General features: G+C 34.2%; 1 protein-coding gene across 1 annotated transcript; it reads right to left on the bottom strand.

The window, feature by feature from the left end:
* Positions 1-1,702: 1,702 nt before the first annotated feature.
* On the bottom strand, positions 1,703-11,462 carry LOC123550236 (extracellular matrix organizing protein FRAS1-like). The gene is made up of 8 exons (XM_053546961.1): positions 11,354-11,462; positions 10,403-10,444; positions 8,688-8,802; positions 7,626-7,714; positions 7,190-7,307; positions 3,828-3,940; positions 2,366-2,489; positions 1,703-2,148 (listed from the first exon to the last, which is right to left on the bottom strand). Exons 1-8 carry the CDS (start codon positions 11,439-11,441, stop codon positions 2,013-2,015), a joined length of 825 nt encoding a protein of 274 aa, XP_053402936.1. The 5' UTR covers positions 11,442-11,462; the 3' UTR covers positions 1,703-2,012.
* Positions 11,463-17,292: the final 5,830 nt, after the last annotated feature.

Below are 17,292 nucleotides of genomic sequence, written 5' to 3'. Positions count from 1 at the left end.
CCGTCAATATTTGTAATGATTAGAACTTCGTGATTTTGGATGGCTGTAAATTAAGGTGAGAGATAATGATTGTATATTTTTTAGAAAATCTAAACAGCCGTTTATATCCTGTAGCTCAGTAGGGACTATTAAATTGAGATATGCAATAAATTTGGACATTGTTCCTGCAGCGGGATCATAGTAGGCTGTTCAAAAAGTGCAAAATTGATGATTTTGGCAAGCTATTTTAAAGGATGGTGTAAAACTTTCGTTTTGATAACATTCTGTATTCTTGTACGAGAGTCCTGATCTTGCCATTAATTAAAAGCACAAAACATGCACGCAATTTATAAAATGGCCACCCTGATTCTGCTCATTAGGGAAGTGCAATATTGCGACTCGCTACATGTAATCCTGGCCGTGCCTAAAATCATCCGAATCTAAGTGTACCCTGCTACCTTAGCATGCTTCAACGTGCAGTTATGAAGTTTGACGCTATAACACAATAATTGTTACAGTTTGGACTAGCTTACTTCAAATTGTCAGCTGCATTGGTATACATATGTATTCACTAAATGAAATTTATCATGTTAAATTTTATACAATTTAACTAAATTTCTATCGATCATTTTTTAATGGCGTAATGAAATTTTCATTCAACTTTTATCAGTTTAAATAGCAAAATACTTAGCTTCCGTATCAGGGAAACTCGGATATGTATCAATGTGAACTGCATTTTAAAAATCAACTGAAGATAATGAATTTTAAAAAAAAAACTGAAAAATAAAATTTAGACAAAAAGTGGAACTATCCAGGAAGGAAAAAATGCATATTCTAATTGCCTTAACCCCACTTAAATCAAATCAATTTGAGCGTTCTGACAGTACAAAAACTTGACGACCTTCTGATGATTTCTTACTTTGGGTTGCATGCCCCTTAACTGCTCCGCATTATTATTACTACACGTTAGGAACCAGTGCAAGCTGAAAATGCTATTACATTGAATTCAATACACTCGTTTATAATCAATAAAATCTGGAAGCATAGCCTGCAAACGAATACCACACTTTGTTTAGTCTGTTCACGAGAGGTAATAGAAATACGTTTCATGTTTTACCTTTAAAAGGGTTTTAATGCTAATCATTCTACACATTTATAAATTTTGTCTTATGATTAACTTGGTTCGTTTTTTAAATTGATAATTACTTTTTTACTTTTTAACTTTTTAAAATTGGACTGAGGTTGCAAAATCAATTAAAATATATTATAACATGTCTCAATTTTGTTATAATTTAAACATATTATTTAAAACTTATATTTGTAAACATGTGGAAAAAAATCATAAATATGCCATTTGAAATATGAAAGATATTGCAAAAAAATACCGAGGCGTAGTTGAGCATATATGAATTTGACTCAAATCTTAAAGATGACCTTTGCCCATGTTTCATGAAAATTCTTTATGTAGTTAATCATTCAACTGACTGGAAACGGAGTCAAATGCTCAATAATTTGGAATGGGGTGACATTTGTCTCAGTTATTAAAAATGATATCCTTCAAATGTTTTAGGAGGTACAGTGCGGACGGTAAACCGAACGACAAAAACAAGAATCTATACCTACCTATCTTTCATAAGTGAATGTTATAATTATATTTATACACAATCACATTGAATATAATACGATAACAAATTATGCTTCACGAATTTATTTTAAGACATTGTAAAACAATTTACAACAACATATAGAAGTAAAAATGAAACAAGAAATATCATTGTCAGTTGAGTAGATCCAAGACGTTTTTTTTTTTTCGGAATTCTCACAAAATACAAAACTCGTTTGAAATATGAATTATAACAAAAGTTGTTGTTAAAGTAACAACTGGCTGTTAAAGTAACAACTTGCAATTGCTCAAGACAAGGCAAGATGGAGGTATGTCTTGGAAAGAACAAAACAGTATATACAATGTAATAAAATTAGTTCGTCATGCTAAAGTCTCTACTGAGCACAGTTATTGCGTCAATGCTGTATGTTTACGGCGGGTTGGTCTTGTCATAGCCTGGTGGGTAGTTGAGAGTGTAGCCTGCTGGACAGTTTGGTGTCTGGCAACATTTTCCTGCAGCTGGAGGATCCAGATGACAAGCGCTTGGTAACTGCCAGTTGAAACACCTGAAAGAAACATTTAACGAATTAATCTTTTTTGTATTTGCTTGTTGACGCGTTACATATTATTTGTCATCTGCTAACATATCTTACAATAAAGATGAATCATGACAGATTTTATTTCATTTAAAAGCGTTTACGAGTCTCAACGTCTACTCCTCGTGAGTGTCATCAGGTAAATGTTCATGTTACATGAAAAGTAAGTTTCTGAAAGATAACTTACAAAGCCTTGCAGCGGTACTCTCCTGTTGCACCATTTACACACTGGCAGTTAAACTTGCAACCATCTTTCCATGTTTGTCCTTGCTGGTAACGAGTGTTGTTAAAGAAACAACCCTGTGTATTTCCTGTATGAAAGAAAATAGAATCTACGTATTAGAATTTAGAGCTTAGAGACAGATTTATGGCTGCAACAGCGTTTCTTTAATGACCGCAATTTTTATTTTGTCCATTGACCATTATTCCTCTTTGAAGCACAACTAATATCCCTCATAGCACCATTTCCTAATGATGCAAACTCATATAATATATACTACTTCAACGCACCACGCGGTCAGGTATGAATTTAACGGTCAAACTGGTTGATTATTAAATATATGTTACACCTGTCCTGACAATGTATGTTCAATTGTGAAAGATCAAAAAAACATTGTACTGACTCACAAACTCACTCGTGTTCAATACGACGGAATGCTAAGCAAATACCGACGAGTTATTACAAATAACTAACAAATGTTCAACATAACTGATTGCCTATCAAAACCAAATTCACATTTGTCAATGAATTACAAATTACAAATGTTCGACACAGAATTTCAAATTACAAATGTTCGACACAGATGGCTGCCTATGGAGATACAATATGCATTTTAATGCATTACACATAACAAATATTCAACACAACTGACTGCCTATTGAGATGCAAAACACCTTTGTCAATTGTCGGAAAGTACTTATTACAGATTTTGAATATTAAGACACAATTTACATTTGTCAAGACAAATTACAAACTACAAATGTCAAACACAACAAGCCATGTTACGTTAGTCCAGTGCAGACGCTTAATGACAGGCTACTGCTATTTCAATCAAATGGCGTCTTTAAACAACTCTTATAAAAAGGACAACTGTGTTCACTCCGAAACGCTGTTCGTTCGCTTTTGCAGTTAGAGAAACCGTTAGCGAACAGCATGGATTCTGACACGACTGCGCGGATGCACAAAGCCAATATGTTGTTGTTTTTTTTTTTCATGATGCGGCTCACTTTGTGTTGTCCTTTTTAAGTTTGCAGCCTTCCTTATTCATAAATCACTAGCTTAAATAGCAGCCATTCACTTACTTATATAAATGTGATATGTGCCCAACAGACTATTCGACGAGGCAAAAATTACATCTGTCCGGCACGGCATTCAGAACTTTACTACATCTGCCCAGCATAAAGATCTATCTGAGAAGGTACAAAACACAACGATGCATCATCAAACGACTGTTCTACGAAGCACAAATTATATCTACTTCGATGAACAAACCTGCTGATTCCTTTCCTTGATTGGCTATAGTTAATGACACCTAATAGCTGTCATCTAGGTTATATTAGTTCACTTTCTCTGGCATTAAAATAGACAGCATAACAGTGGAAAACAAAAACGTGGCTTTGTTATGATATATATCATTGAACAATACAACCTCCAGTTTCAGATCCAGTTCCGACTTCTGTTCCAGCACAGTCAGGTATACCGCAACATTGCCTTTTAGGTTTCCTCAGTACACATCCAGAAGGTAATTTGTAAGTCGGACATCTAAAGAAGTGCAATGTCTTTTCAAACTTCCTTTGAAACAGATTGTTTTTGATAAAAAAGAACTTGTTCTGTCAAGAAAGGACTTGTTTTCATACAAAATGGCTCAGTTTCTGAGAAAAAGAAAGATAATACTATAATCTTCCATAACACAATATAAATTGAACTTCTTATTTTGATACCGCTATTTGCTACAATTTGGTGTCTGCCCTCTGGTTGCTGGGCAACAGCATATGGAGTCATACTTTCATATTCCACAGAAGGATACGAAATTACCTATAACTTACATGTAGATATCGTATAGCAATTTCCTCCACATATATACAACTCAGTAACTGTTTTCGTACAGAAATTAACTACCTAGTATAGCATGAAATTGACCAGAATACTATGTTCTTAGTTTCTTAGTACGCATGATACATTCGTAATGAACAGAATGTATACTGTGATCGCTTACTGTCACATTTTAACAGTTTCGAACAAACCTTGCGGTACGAAGGTAGTAAATCGCCGGGCTTACCGCCGTAGTCCACCCGAATGTAGTCCATATGTAATAGTTATTGTTCGAGGAATAGGTCTGCATTGTGTTTATAGACCTGTAAGAGATTTGTGAACCGAGCGAGCGTAGCTAGCGAGGTTTTCAAATCTCCTCTCAGGTCTATAAACACAATGCAGACCTATTCCATGAATGATAACTGACTTACCTACATGCTTCTTTGTTTTACATAGTCCAAATTGGTTTCGGATTTGAAGAAGGTTTGTAACGTGTATGTATGATAAAAACAAATAGTTAGAAGAAAGAACAAGACAATATATGTCACAATTTATTTGATACTATTAATATTACATAAATATCATATGGCAGCGTGTGCGACATTGATATTGTCAAACCGAGGGCAGAATGTCACCCGAGGCGAAAGCCGAGTGGTGACATTCTGTTCCGAGGGTTGACTATCAATGTCACACACGCTGCCATATGGTATTTATTTTATTATACCGAACAAAACTAGGCACATAAAAAGTTTTTAAAATGTTTTTAATTCATTTAATTCAGTTTCATCTTTAGCGCGGTAATCAGCTGTGTACACATTGAAAAGTGACGTCATTACAATATGACATTGTGTACAAGGGAGGCAATCATATGGCTAAAAACCTGAAGCAGTTATTTGCCCTTATATGACATTCAAAATATCAGCGCGGTCACATGACCTGACAGTCACTTTCGCTTGGTCACGTGTCAGAAAAGTTGAAAATGTTTCTGATAGTCAAAATATCTCTTTTCGGGTAATGGGATTTTACCATTGTAAACAAAAGTGAGGTATAATAAAACAAAATGTCCAACTTGCTACGAACTTGTAAATTTATTTGTCAGCAATTGGGACATGACATTTTGCATTGCACGAAAAATCCGTGCATATTTGTCTCTCTCTGAGATCAACAATGTCAATGTGTGTCTAGTCAATTAGTCAGAATTTGACGCGAATGGTAGTTTATGTTTAATTTTTTTTTTTTTTTTTTTCTTTTTAAAAAAAAAAGACTTTATTAGCTCTTTAATTTGACACTTAAATTTACATTGTCGTATAAAAAAAAATTATTGATATAGATTTATCATTTCATTTTCACAAGAAATGCGTTTCATAATATACCCTGATTTGGCACAATGAAATGTGCTAAAAACTGCGCGGACACCATCGAGGAGATATAAAAATCTTCAGTTTTCTTGACAATGAAAGTAATGAGTACAACTTATTAAGAGTGTTGTAGTTAGAGGCCATTGTTTTGATTGACATGGCAACGATTTGAATAAACATTATATAGTTTAATGTCGTTTTGGTTCTCCACACCTGATTCACGTGAAGAAGTTGTCATATACTTGTGGATATCAAGTATAGAATCAATGAAACCTTATACAGTGCAAAATATCTAATGATATTTAAAAGCATAAAAATGTCAACTGTTAGTTCGATATGAATTAACGACATTCAGCAAATTTAGAACATTTTTCAGAAAACAAATGTACTTTAACAAGTTTCCCACCAGTTACCACTACCTAAAAACTGCCTTTAAATATGACTGTCGGTCTTATTTCAGACACGCTCGGAATGTATCACGATAATTTTACTTGGTTATTTTCAAAAATACAACTTCGTTACTTATGTTCTATGTTAATTGTACAGAAAATCGTCACAATTTTCATTAGTAGACTATTAATTAACTTGGAGGAAATTTGTGTAGTTTGTATTTTTTACAATTATATCATTGTCAATATTTTTCTTTGTAAAATAAAATGTCCTGTTTCATGAAGTATTCTCCACTTTGACGGAAGAATATGCCCGTATTAACTTTCAGACAAATATCAAGACCTGCTTAGAATTGAATATTGAAACTTTACAGTAAAGTCATGTTTAGATCAATTTTCAAGATATGTAAAACTGGTCGGAATTTTTTCACTTATAACGTACTTTTTTTTTAAACAATTGATACTATATTTACGGAGTCTATCACGCGTTCACCTAAAATGACATGCACGGACTTCTCATGATTCTACTGCATTGTTTCGGCCGCTTACGCATAACTTTAAATTTAATCTCTGAGAAATGCGTAAGTGTGTCGACAATTTGGCTCAGTGGTTAGAGCATAGGGCTAGCATCGGAGCGACTCGGGTTCGATTCCCGCTACTGGCACTTGAGATTTTTGTGTAGACAATAGAAACAGGACAGGTCTGGAAATTATTATAGACCTCGTAAGCGGTCTGTAAGGTGTTTATAGACCTCATCGGAACAAAGAAGCCGGTAGGTAACAGTATATAGAGTCATTTTCCAGCTTTATAAATGCCTTTTTCGTGTCAGATATAAGCGCAAAGAAGTTATATGCCGAAGTTTCTGAGTAAATTGAAAAGTGAAAGTAGATATTTCCTGCATATAAGGTCTGCAACATATTCGTTTTTGTCGTGTTGGGCGACCTGTGAAGTTTCCACTTTTTTCTATTTTTTTATTATTTGTCTCTGCCACGTTACCATGGTGTCATTGCATTAGGGTCAATCTCTTGCTTTTGGTACATTTTGGTTGCCTAAAGACAAGGGTAGTCATGCAAGAAGTGAAGGGCTGAAAATGCTGATATATAATATGTTGCACGCTGTTATTGGCATTTAACTAATACCTTCTACCCACAATGGCATGTATAGATTTCAAGCCTGAGATAACACTTCACCAACTTCAAGAACTTCACCAACAAATAGTTATATGATCTCACCTGTCAACACATCTGTAGAATCCAGTCTGTCCATTAACACATGTACCATTATAGTCACACCCATCTACCCATTCATCATTGGCACCGTAGTATTTGCCCTTGTAGACGCACCCACCGCCTGTCAATGAAGTCAGTATTAAAATAATTGTATTTACACAACCATTGCGCTCGCGTTATATATATATTTCATGTATTTTTTTTTCATTATATTCGTGTGTGTTTTCAAAGCTTCTACCAATTTAAGCTGAAAATGTGGAGCTGAAATCGAAAGAGATAAAAATGCTATTTAAGTATACAGCAAATTTTAATTTTACTGAGCAGGTCGTCACTTTTATTGCACTGAAAGTGATAATAGAAATACTAAACGGTGTGTATTTGTTACTGAGATAAAAAAATAATATGCTACAAGCAAATAGAAATTGATGAAATGAACAACCTCCAGGTCCAGTACAGTCAGGGAGAGCACAACATTCTCCTGCAAATTTCTTCAACACGCATCCGGTTTGTAGTCTGTATGTTGGGCACCTAGATACAGTGTATGGCAGACGATAAATGAGTCTCATCGACTAGGTAAATAATCAGGCTACTTCAAGACCTTAATGTACTTCTCGCATGTTTACATTTATTTTGCAATTATAACATGTTTTCATTCGAAAACATAATGACACGTATTTTACAAGAATATCTCTATACATTCCTTTTTAATGTGCCCAGGAAGGTCTAATACGTATCAGTTGTTCCAGATGTGCCGAATGCATTCTGAACTAAAAGGGAATATTCAACATTTGACAATGCATGTATCTAGAAATAGTTTACTGAAAAATATAATGAACTGGCGAAAAATTATGAAAATTGAACTAAAAACAAAAAAATATGGCAATCTAAATGCTATCAATTTAAAGAAATGACAGCCATTTTGGGCACAGTGACGTCATCGTGTTTTACTTATTATAGGCATTACCAAATATTGTACTTGTGCCAAATTTAGGTTAAATACAATTAAACACGGAGTTAAATTTTAAGGAATACACTTTTTCACACAAACTAAGGCTCTTATTATATTGTGGCCCACACAATATGATTCTCTTAGTTGTTATTTACTGATTTACCATATAAGGTAATGTCCATATAAGGAAAGATAATGATGTTACTTTGCCCAAAATGACCCGCCATTTCGTTACGTAGATGGTATTCAAATGACCATATCTGTTTTTGTTTGTAGTCCGATTTTGATACTTTTTTGTCGGCGTTAATGTTTCACCTTGTTCTTCCTAATAAGAAATGTTGCCAAATGTTGTATATTCCCCATTTTCGCAATGTAAACTAAACTTCTCATTTTGAGACAGTTTATTGTTATAGTTTTAAAACTAACGTTCGATTACTGTTGTCTGGATTTCGGACAATGCATGTACAGATAAACAATATATTCTAACAAGGGGACGTACGCTCACTGAGCACGGTGCATACCACTTCGCCGCCAATTTTTATCTGACCTCACCTGGTAACGCATCTGTAGGACCCAAACTGTCCATTAACACATTTACACTTGTAGTCACACCCATCTACCCATTCGTCATTGACACGGTAGAATTTGCCTTTATACATGCATCTACCTGCAAATTGCTTTTAACATTACAATAATAGCTAAAATGTTATAGTTTAGTTATTTTCTAGCGTGTCCAATGAATGTTTTACCCGCTGTTTTTCGAACAGTATTGACAAAACCTAAAAACTCACTCAAAATCATCAAGTTAATGCCGTCAGTGACAGAAAAAAAGATATTATCACATGTTTGACGTCGCGGGAGTGTAATAAAGCCATTAAATAAAAACGATAATACAGCTTTGACGTCGACGTCATTTATACTATAGGCGACGTCGGTCAAATTGCCTTGCTTATATAGTAAAAGAAAGTCGATTTATTGATGTTTCGAGAAGAAAGACTAACATGTGATAAAAAGAATATCACATTTGTGACTTTCCAGAGCAGAGCCTCGCATTTTATTATTTTATTCAACTCGTTTAATAAATTCAATATGAAAAGGCACTCATGTAATATCCTCTATATAATAGTCTGCAAAATATTTTAATTAATTTTATCACAGAATGAATTATTACTTTTTTGCAATTTGTTTACATTTTAAGACGGGTAAACTTTTTTTTTCTTTGCAACACAGAGTTTAGTTTAAGAAATGCTTCCAAGTATCGTTAACAATCGCCACTATTGGACGCACGCACGTATTGAGTCTACAATATACTGGTTAAAGGTTAGGGTTAGGTTTAATTAACATAGGTTTAATAGTGCACATTCAATGCGTGGGTACGCTCAGTGCGGGAGAATTAATGCCTACCTCCCGTAAAACCCCAGCCAGTTGCCGTACAGTCAAACCAGCAATACTTCTGTATCCAGTTCCCGTACCGGTACCGGTCATACCTGATGTCTGATTTTGCAAGACATATTTCAAGTATGCAAACATTAGTTTTCATGTTATCATATTATTCTCTACAATGTTATTATGTTTGCAAGCTTTGAGCAGATAAGCAGAAGATCAAAACAAACGTTAAACTAACCTTGTGAATAGAGAATACAGAACAGACAAAACATGAGGTTACTGGTCATAAAATCATATATAAGCCTTGCCATGAGAAAACCAACATAATGGCTTTGCGACCAGCATGGATCCAGACCTGCCTGGATCCATGTTGTTCGGAAACGGTTTCTATAATTGCTATATATACAGTCGGCTATTAAAATAGATCAAATATTGTTGCCTTATAAGCTTATGTAATTTTGGTATCATTTGAAACTGTATTGTCTATTAAAAAAGGAAATATAAATTACATTACAAAAATATTTATAGATTATTTTTTTATTACCTTATAGTCCTCGCTGATAGATCTCTGCTTCAACAGAAATCTAGTTATTACAGTGTAAAACTTATCATTTCCCAGTCAAAAACATGACTGTAGTGATTCGTGCATATTAATTATGCTCATCTTATTTTATTTACTAATTCTTGTTCAACAGACACAACTCTTTCAATTGATACCAAAAATCCTGGGGTCGCCAGGCATTGAAATTTTACATATTTGTGGATCGGACACCTGAATGTGATTTAAGAACAGTTAAAGATATGTCAGAGTTTTTTCTTGTTTCAAGACAGATTTAAGAAATATTTGCAATTACTGACAAGATACATTCGTTAAAACTTACCAAACGCGACATCTCCGCCCCCGATTCTCGCACTCCTTACACCTGTAAACAGGCAAACAAGCAACAGTATAACATGTCTGAGCTTGAAATTCATCTTTCCAAGTCTACCCACGACAAGTCTTCAAATCAATATCATTATGCTCTACAGTACTTTATAAGCATAAATGCTACAATAATTAATTACCATAAATGTTCATCTAATTAATTACGTCTTGTGATAAGCAACAAAGCTAGAAAAAAAAACACAAGGCTAGGATATAAACTGCTAGAATCTGATACTCTTAAATTTGAGGAAATACAAAGAATAGGGACACCCTTTAAGATAATTGTGTAAAAAAAAAAAAGGCCATGAGACTGATATCAGGGAGTTGTAGGTTCCCCTTTTAAGGTTATGGAGCTAATGACTTTGTTACGGAAAAAAAATAACTACTTTCAATGTAAATTGGAATTTGACTATCGAATAATGGGGTAAATTCAAATTATCAGTAAACAGAGTCACGCTTAAGCTAGTGCTGGATGTTTGAGGTGTGTTGTTCTCTTCATTTCAGCCGCGCCATGAGAAAACCAACATAGTGCGTTTTGCGACCAGCATGGATGCTGTTCGCTAACAGTTTCTCTAATTTCTATAGGCTTTGAAAGCGAACAGCATGGATCCTGACCGGACTGTGCGGATGCGCAGGCTGGTCTGGATCCATGCTGGTCGCAAACCCACTATGTTGGTTTTCTCATGCATACACTCAATCAAAGCAAGTCAATTGTGCTTAGTTGCATTCTGTGTTTTCAGAGGAGAGTGTTATAGGTCTTATTTCCTTTATTTTATAATAACTGCTAATTTAAAGTGAGTTATATCTCAATCAAAGTGCTTAAATTGTTTTGTTTTCATACATAAAAAATAATGACATTCTTACGACCTTCAGACATATTTTCAGAACGAGAAAAGTGTGAATATACCACAGCATAAGCCGCACACCTCTTCTTTGTCCAGTGAACACAAGGATCTTCGCATGCGACATTTGTATACTCGGCACAGCTTGTACATCCACTCATGGCCCTCTGGTAAATGTGCTTTGAAAGATGGACCAGAAATCTCGGTATAACATGCATTTGATTTCGACAAAAGCATCTTTTTTGAAACTGTAATTGAACTTTAAAAAAAGTGTCGCAAAATTTTAAGTTAGTCGATAAAATATTTAGTAAGTATGTACAATATTAACCTTTTATGAGGCGGCCATTTTAAATATAGCGGCCAAAAGCAACATATTTTTTATCCGCTCACTTTTGATATTTTGTTTGACTTAAGGAGATTCCCTGAAAGTTTAATGTCAATTATCTGGGCAGCAATTGCACTCGGTACGAAACTGAAATGACAAGTTGAGTTTTAGGGAATATTCATTCAAACAAGTGATTTCTTGTATCAATATTTTTCTATGAAAGATCCAATGACCTTAATTCTATGACAGGTGGCCTAGTTTGGCAACTGCCATTGATTTAAGTGATACACAGGTAGACTAGACGCGCATGCACAGGACACTGGTGCTCCGCTTCTTATCACTGTATACGGTTTCATTTCATGACTATATGTGAAATATGCTTCAAGATAAAATGCAAAACAAAGTTTCAAGCATTCATTAAGTTAAGGACCATAACTCTGGTCTGGCTGAGTGAAACCAGATACATAACTTCACTTGCTCTTTTAAAATCCTCTAACGTTTTATGACTCAAAGACAAATACACTTTGAGATGCATGCATATACAAACTTGTATGCTGTTTGTGTATATTTTTACCAAATAAAGGAACATAACTCTTGTCTGATAGACAGAAATTATAAACAAAACCCAAACTTCATATAGTAAATAATGTTTATATGATGTTTCATAACACTAGGTCAAAATTGTTTTAAGAAACATGAGACACAAATAATTATGCTAATTTATTAACATTTTAAACTTAGGTTATGGGCCTAATGTTTCATGATCCTATGTAAAACATTTTTGAGATACATGCGACACAACCTTTTAGGCCTTTTCATGCATATTTTGACGAAGTCAAGAGCCATAATTCTGGTCTGACCTTGTGAAATTCAAACTGAAACACCAGGTGCACAACATCACATGCCGAGAGACAATTCTATGAGGTTTGCTGACATTAGGTCAAGTACCTTTTTGAGATATGGACACAACTTTGGACGGGCAAATCTAAATGCCCACAGCCACAAACAAAAATGTTACCTCTAGCGTTACAGTCAATTTTCTAGAGCGTTTAAATGTGTTCTAATATCTGAACTTGTGATTTAATTCCTAACATTTCATACATCAAACATTCTGACAAGGTTTCTTATACAAATAGAAAATATACCCTATAGACTGTCAAAAAGATTTTCATCAAGGATTAAATGGATTTGACCAGGTTACCTAGTTTTAGACTCCAAAATGTTCCAGTTTCAAATGTAATATGTAATATGTGTATGTCTTCTTTCGTATAACTCAGTCTAGTGACCTAGTCTATGAACCCTATTGAGCTACTCTGAAGGGCAGAGTTTAAACATAACACAGCTTCTAGTGTTAACAAGGCTTTTCTACGATAAAAGTTAGTAACCTAGTTTTTGACCCCAGATGACCCAGTTTCGAATTTGACCTTGCTTTCTCAAAGATAAACATTCTGACAATATTTCATATACATCAGACAAATGACCTAACTACTGTTCATAATGTTATTATTATCATCATTATTATTATTATTATTATTATTTTAAACTTTTCTTGTGACCTCGCTGACTCGTGTTTTCAACTGACACTTCATCAAGTTTCTGATCATGTTTCATATTGATCAAGTAGAAAATATGGCCTCTAGAATGTATTTTGACCTTGTGTCCTTGCTGATCCGGTATCCAAGTTGACTTACATTTCATACAGATAAATATTCTGACCATGTTTCATGTAGAAACCCATTAAGAAGACGTTTCCCGTTTGCAGTAGTTTACTTGTGAATCACTCAAACACCTGTTTGCCCTCCGTGACCTCGGTACATGTCTTTGAAGCTTACCCGACATGTCATCGGGAGTTGCGCGTGTATATTTCAGTATAGACGGAGTTTATCGATAGGCATGTTGCAAACACTCGGTTAGGCCCAAATCAAAATTTTGTTTGTTTTCCGCTTTATTTGTTTTATTTCTGTTCATTAAAATATTTCAGTATCAGGCTCGCGAATTTGTAGACTTACTATTGCTTTAAAATTCATAGCCCTTATTCGGTAAAAGTTTTACGTGGCTTCTGTTTTCTCAATACAATTTCTGGAATAAAGTTGTAATAGAATCGTGCTATCTTTTTATTTTACTGTGTCATGTACTAATGTAATAGTCGACTAAGTCCGTTTATTTGACTTGGACATGCGCACTCGTGTACTATAAACGTGCGTATGCCATGTATAGGAGAGCACGATACCGTGAAATAGCATCTACTTTTATAATTATTGTGATTCTATTTCATTATATCCAGCAACAGAAACAAAAACTTAAATTCGAATTAATGTAAATCAAGTATGTCATTTTGCGCTGTGTTGAAAAGACAACGTTAGTGGTCATGGCAGCGAAATGGAGAAAAAACACTGTCGGAAATATCGCCAATTTTAGTCTGTAAAAATTTTAGAACAGGCCGTTGAAAAATGACTATTACATTAGTGCATGACACAGTAAAAAAAAAAGATAGCACGATTCTATAATAAACGAGGGAAACATATTATGCTTTTAAACATATATTTGTTACCGGTAATATGTCATTTGTTACGACACTGACAGAAAGGTATCATTGTCTGATTCATGATAGCGAAATGAGGACTGTGTTCACAAATATGTGATTCAATGTTAAAAAACCCTTAACTGCAATTTTTACACGTCACATGTTTTCTCTGCAAAGACGTTACGAACAAATTTGATGTAACTGTTGTGCACTAGGAATTGTACCTATTTTTCAGTCGAATCTTCCCATCACCAAAGCCAGTTTGCATCTCAAACAGCTTTTTTAGGTGGCTAAACATTTCATAATGGTGAACTTATTTAAAGCTAATGCTGGGTAAATGATTGCAGAGATATCCCTTTTGCCGCATTCGAAATACTTTGACAAGATCAGTGTGCGACTTTTGTCAAAAAATCGATTTATACTTTAATCAAAACACAAGTAAGACTTTTTTAAACGTGGAAAATTAATATTTCATATGTTTTTTTCTGAACAGTTTCTGCCTTATTATTCATAACAATCGTCAATATTAAAAATCGTATGTCCAACATGTATCACAAAGTGGTTATTTTCGCGTTATACCCATATTTAATAAAAGTGTTTTTAAAACCTGTTTTGCCGAGACATGCACCACACGACATCCTTATCCTTAGTGTTATGGGACTGCTTGAAATTTAAGAATGAATCGGGACTATTGTGCGAGGAATCGCCAGTCTTTTCGGCGTCATGACATACATGTACTTTTTAAAGTCAAGATGCCCTTGACGGAAAATAATTCTATCAAAATTGTATTTTGTTGAAACTGTGTCTTATACATTATCTACAATAAAGCCATTCTGCTTTTTATTATTAAGAATGACACACTTTCTGAATGTCTCGTAAAACAACAGCTAGTTTATACGTGTTTTGGGGGGAAAGTTGAACGTGCCTTCCATGATGTGCATATGTTGACGTTACATTTTAATTGTAAATAGAAATGTTGAACTTTCATACTGCATGTGAACAGTTATCTTAAATTAGAAACCGATAGATAAAACAAACAATTAATTTTTGATTGGCCTACACGCTTGTCATTGTAAGAGTAAACGACAGCTGGCGACTGTGACGTATATACTGCGGCGATATCAAACTATCGGTTTTTTGTTTGAAGTTGTTCAAAGTGATATGCGGGAAAATTGTCAAACGGGAAAGATCTTCTTAACGGGTAGTAATATAGCCTGAGAAATGTGACCTACTGACGCAAATTTATACTTCAGATTGACTTAGGAATGCAGACATTTTGACTAAACTTCATATAGAAGAAGTAGGATATGTGACCTCTATAGTGTTACCAGCCTTTTTTCCTTATGACCTAATTTCAAAAATGACCTAGATTTTATTCAGACAAACATCCAAATCAGGTTTCATTTAGATCAAGTAGAAAATTTGACCTTAAACGTTTTAACGCGATTTTCCTTTAATTTGATATTGTGTCCAAGTTTTTGACACCAGAATTACCAAGTTTTGAACACTTATAGTATTCTATTTGGACAAACATACTGACCAAGTTTCATTAAGATTTAGCCATATTTGTGATTTATAATGTTAACAGTGTTTATATGACAGATATGTCCCATATGATGTCCCCTTACAAGAGACGTATACAATTAACATCGAACATATATGCAAAAGCAGATTCAAGTCAACAATTTATCTCAGGATCTATGCAAGATCATCTATACGAAGATATAAGTTTTCTTCACTTCACAGATTTTTCTACATTTTCTTGTTTTCTTATTTTTACATTTATATTGAAATTTTGTTTCGCAACTTTCTTATCAAGATAAGGTTAGTCGATAGTAGTTTTAATATTTTGTCATTTCCTTTTATTGATGCGATATAATATCATACCACTATGGTTGTTAATCGAATAGAAGAACCATGCACAAAATAACTACCTAATCTATTTCAAAACGATAAAAATAGTTAAAAATTATTTCATTACTTTGCTGCAACAAATGTTTCGTCCCAGGGCATTTAATGTAACATATTTTGCAAATCCTGGCTAACAACCATATAAAATTTACAACAATCACGGAAGTGATATTAGCATACAAGCAATGTTTCACCAAACAAGGCGGGTTTTGCAATTGAACAGTTTTTCTTTATAGAATTGATAAACAGTACACATAAATTGGTTAACTGGTCAAATATTTTATGAAAGAATCTATACAAAAATATACGTCCCTTTGACGGACAGGGCAAAATCAATATATCTTCTCGCATAGGGAGACATACTTACTTTAAAGCAACATTCAGCCAATGCAGTACTAAAATTGGCAGAAATGAAATTGAAGAAACATTCCTTCAAACATAAGGAACGTGTTGGCCCAGGGGGAGGGGTGCCTAAATCGCTAATCTGAACATCTGACCTTAACGGCTACTGTCGAAATTTGTGAACATCTTTTAAAACAGTTAATCAAAAGTTATCTAAAGTTTTGCGTTTTTGCTGTAATGGTCCAAAATGTAATAAACCATAAAACAAACTTGACGGTTTGGTGATGATCTGTCGAGTCGCTCATGGTTCAGCAGAGTGTCCCAATTTGAACAAAATTTGGTGAGGACCTTGCCATGGTGCTTCATACTTAGTTTGACGAAGATCCATCAAAAGGGCATGCGGCTTTGTTTAAATAACGTTGTGTTTTTATCATTTTTGACTAGCGTCTCTTAAAAGCACATGAACATTAAAACACACAATGATAGCATTTGCGTGCTTTTAATTTGAATGAACAGATTTAACCATGTTGCTGTACTGAATAATCGGATCTCCGCAAAATGTAAAACGATTATGCCTCCTTTTACATCACTTTGAATAAAGCACAGATTAGCAATTGATATATGTATTTGATAAACTGTAGCTCATGGACAATACGCGTGATGCCTGTATAATTTCAGCTTTCAGCAAAACAAAATTTAAGAATAAAACATACGTTACCAAGATCTTTCTGGTTACATATATCGTATATTAATTTTCTTGGCTAATGTATATATCAGGCGCATTTGCATTACAAAGCACCTACTGAGTACTTTTTTACTGAGCATTGTAAATTTGAAATAAAAGGTACGTTATGAAACATATACGCTGCCAAAATTACATTGAATAATCAATAACATGAAAG

The sequence above is a fragment of the Mercenaria mercenaria genome, chromosome 6 (genome assembly GCF_021730395.1).
Source record: "Mercenaria mercenaria strain notata chromosome 6, MADL_Memer_1, whole genome shotgun sequence".
NCBI lineage: Eukaryota > Metazoa > Mollusca > Bivalvia > Venerida > Veneridae > Mercenaria > Mercenaria mercenaria.
The sequence above is the reverse complement of the archived record's forward strand: the minus strand, read 5'-3'. Positions and strand labels throughout refer to the sequence as shown.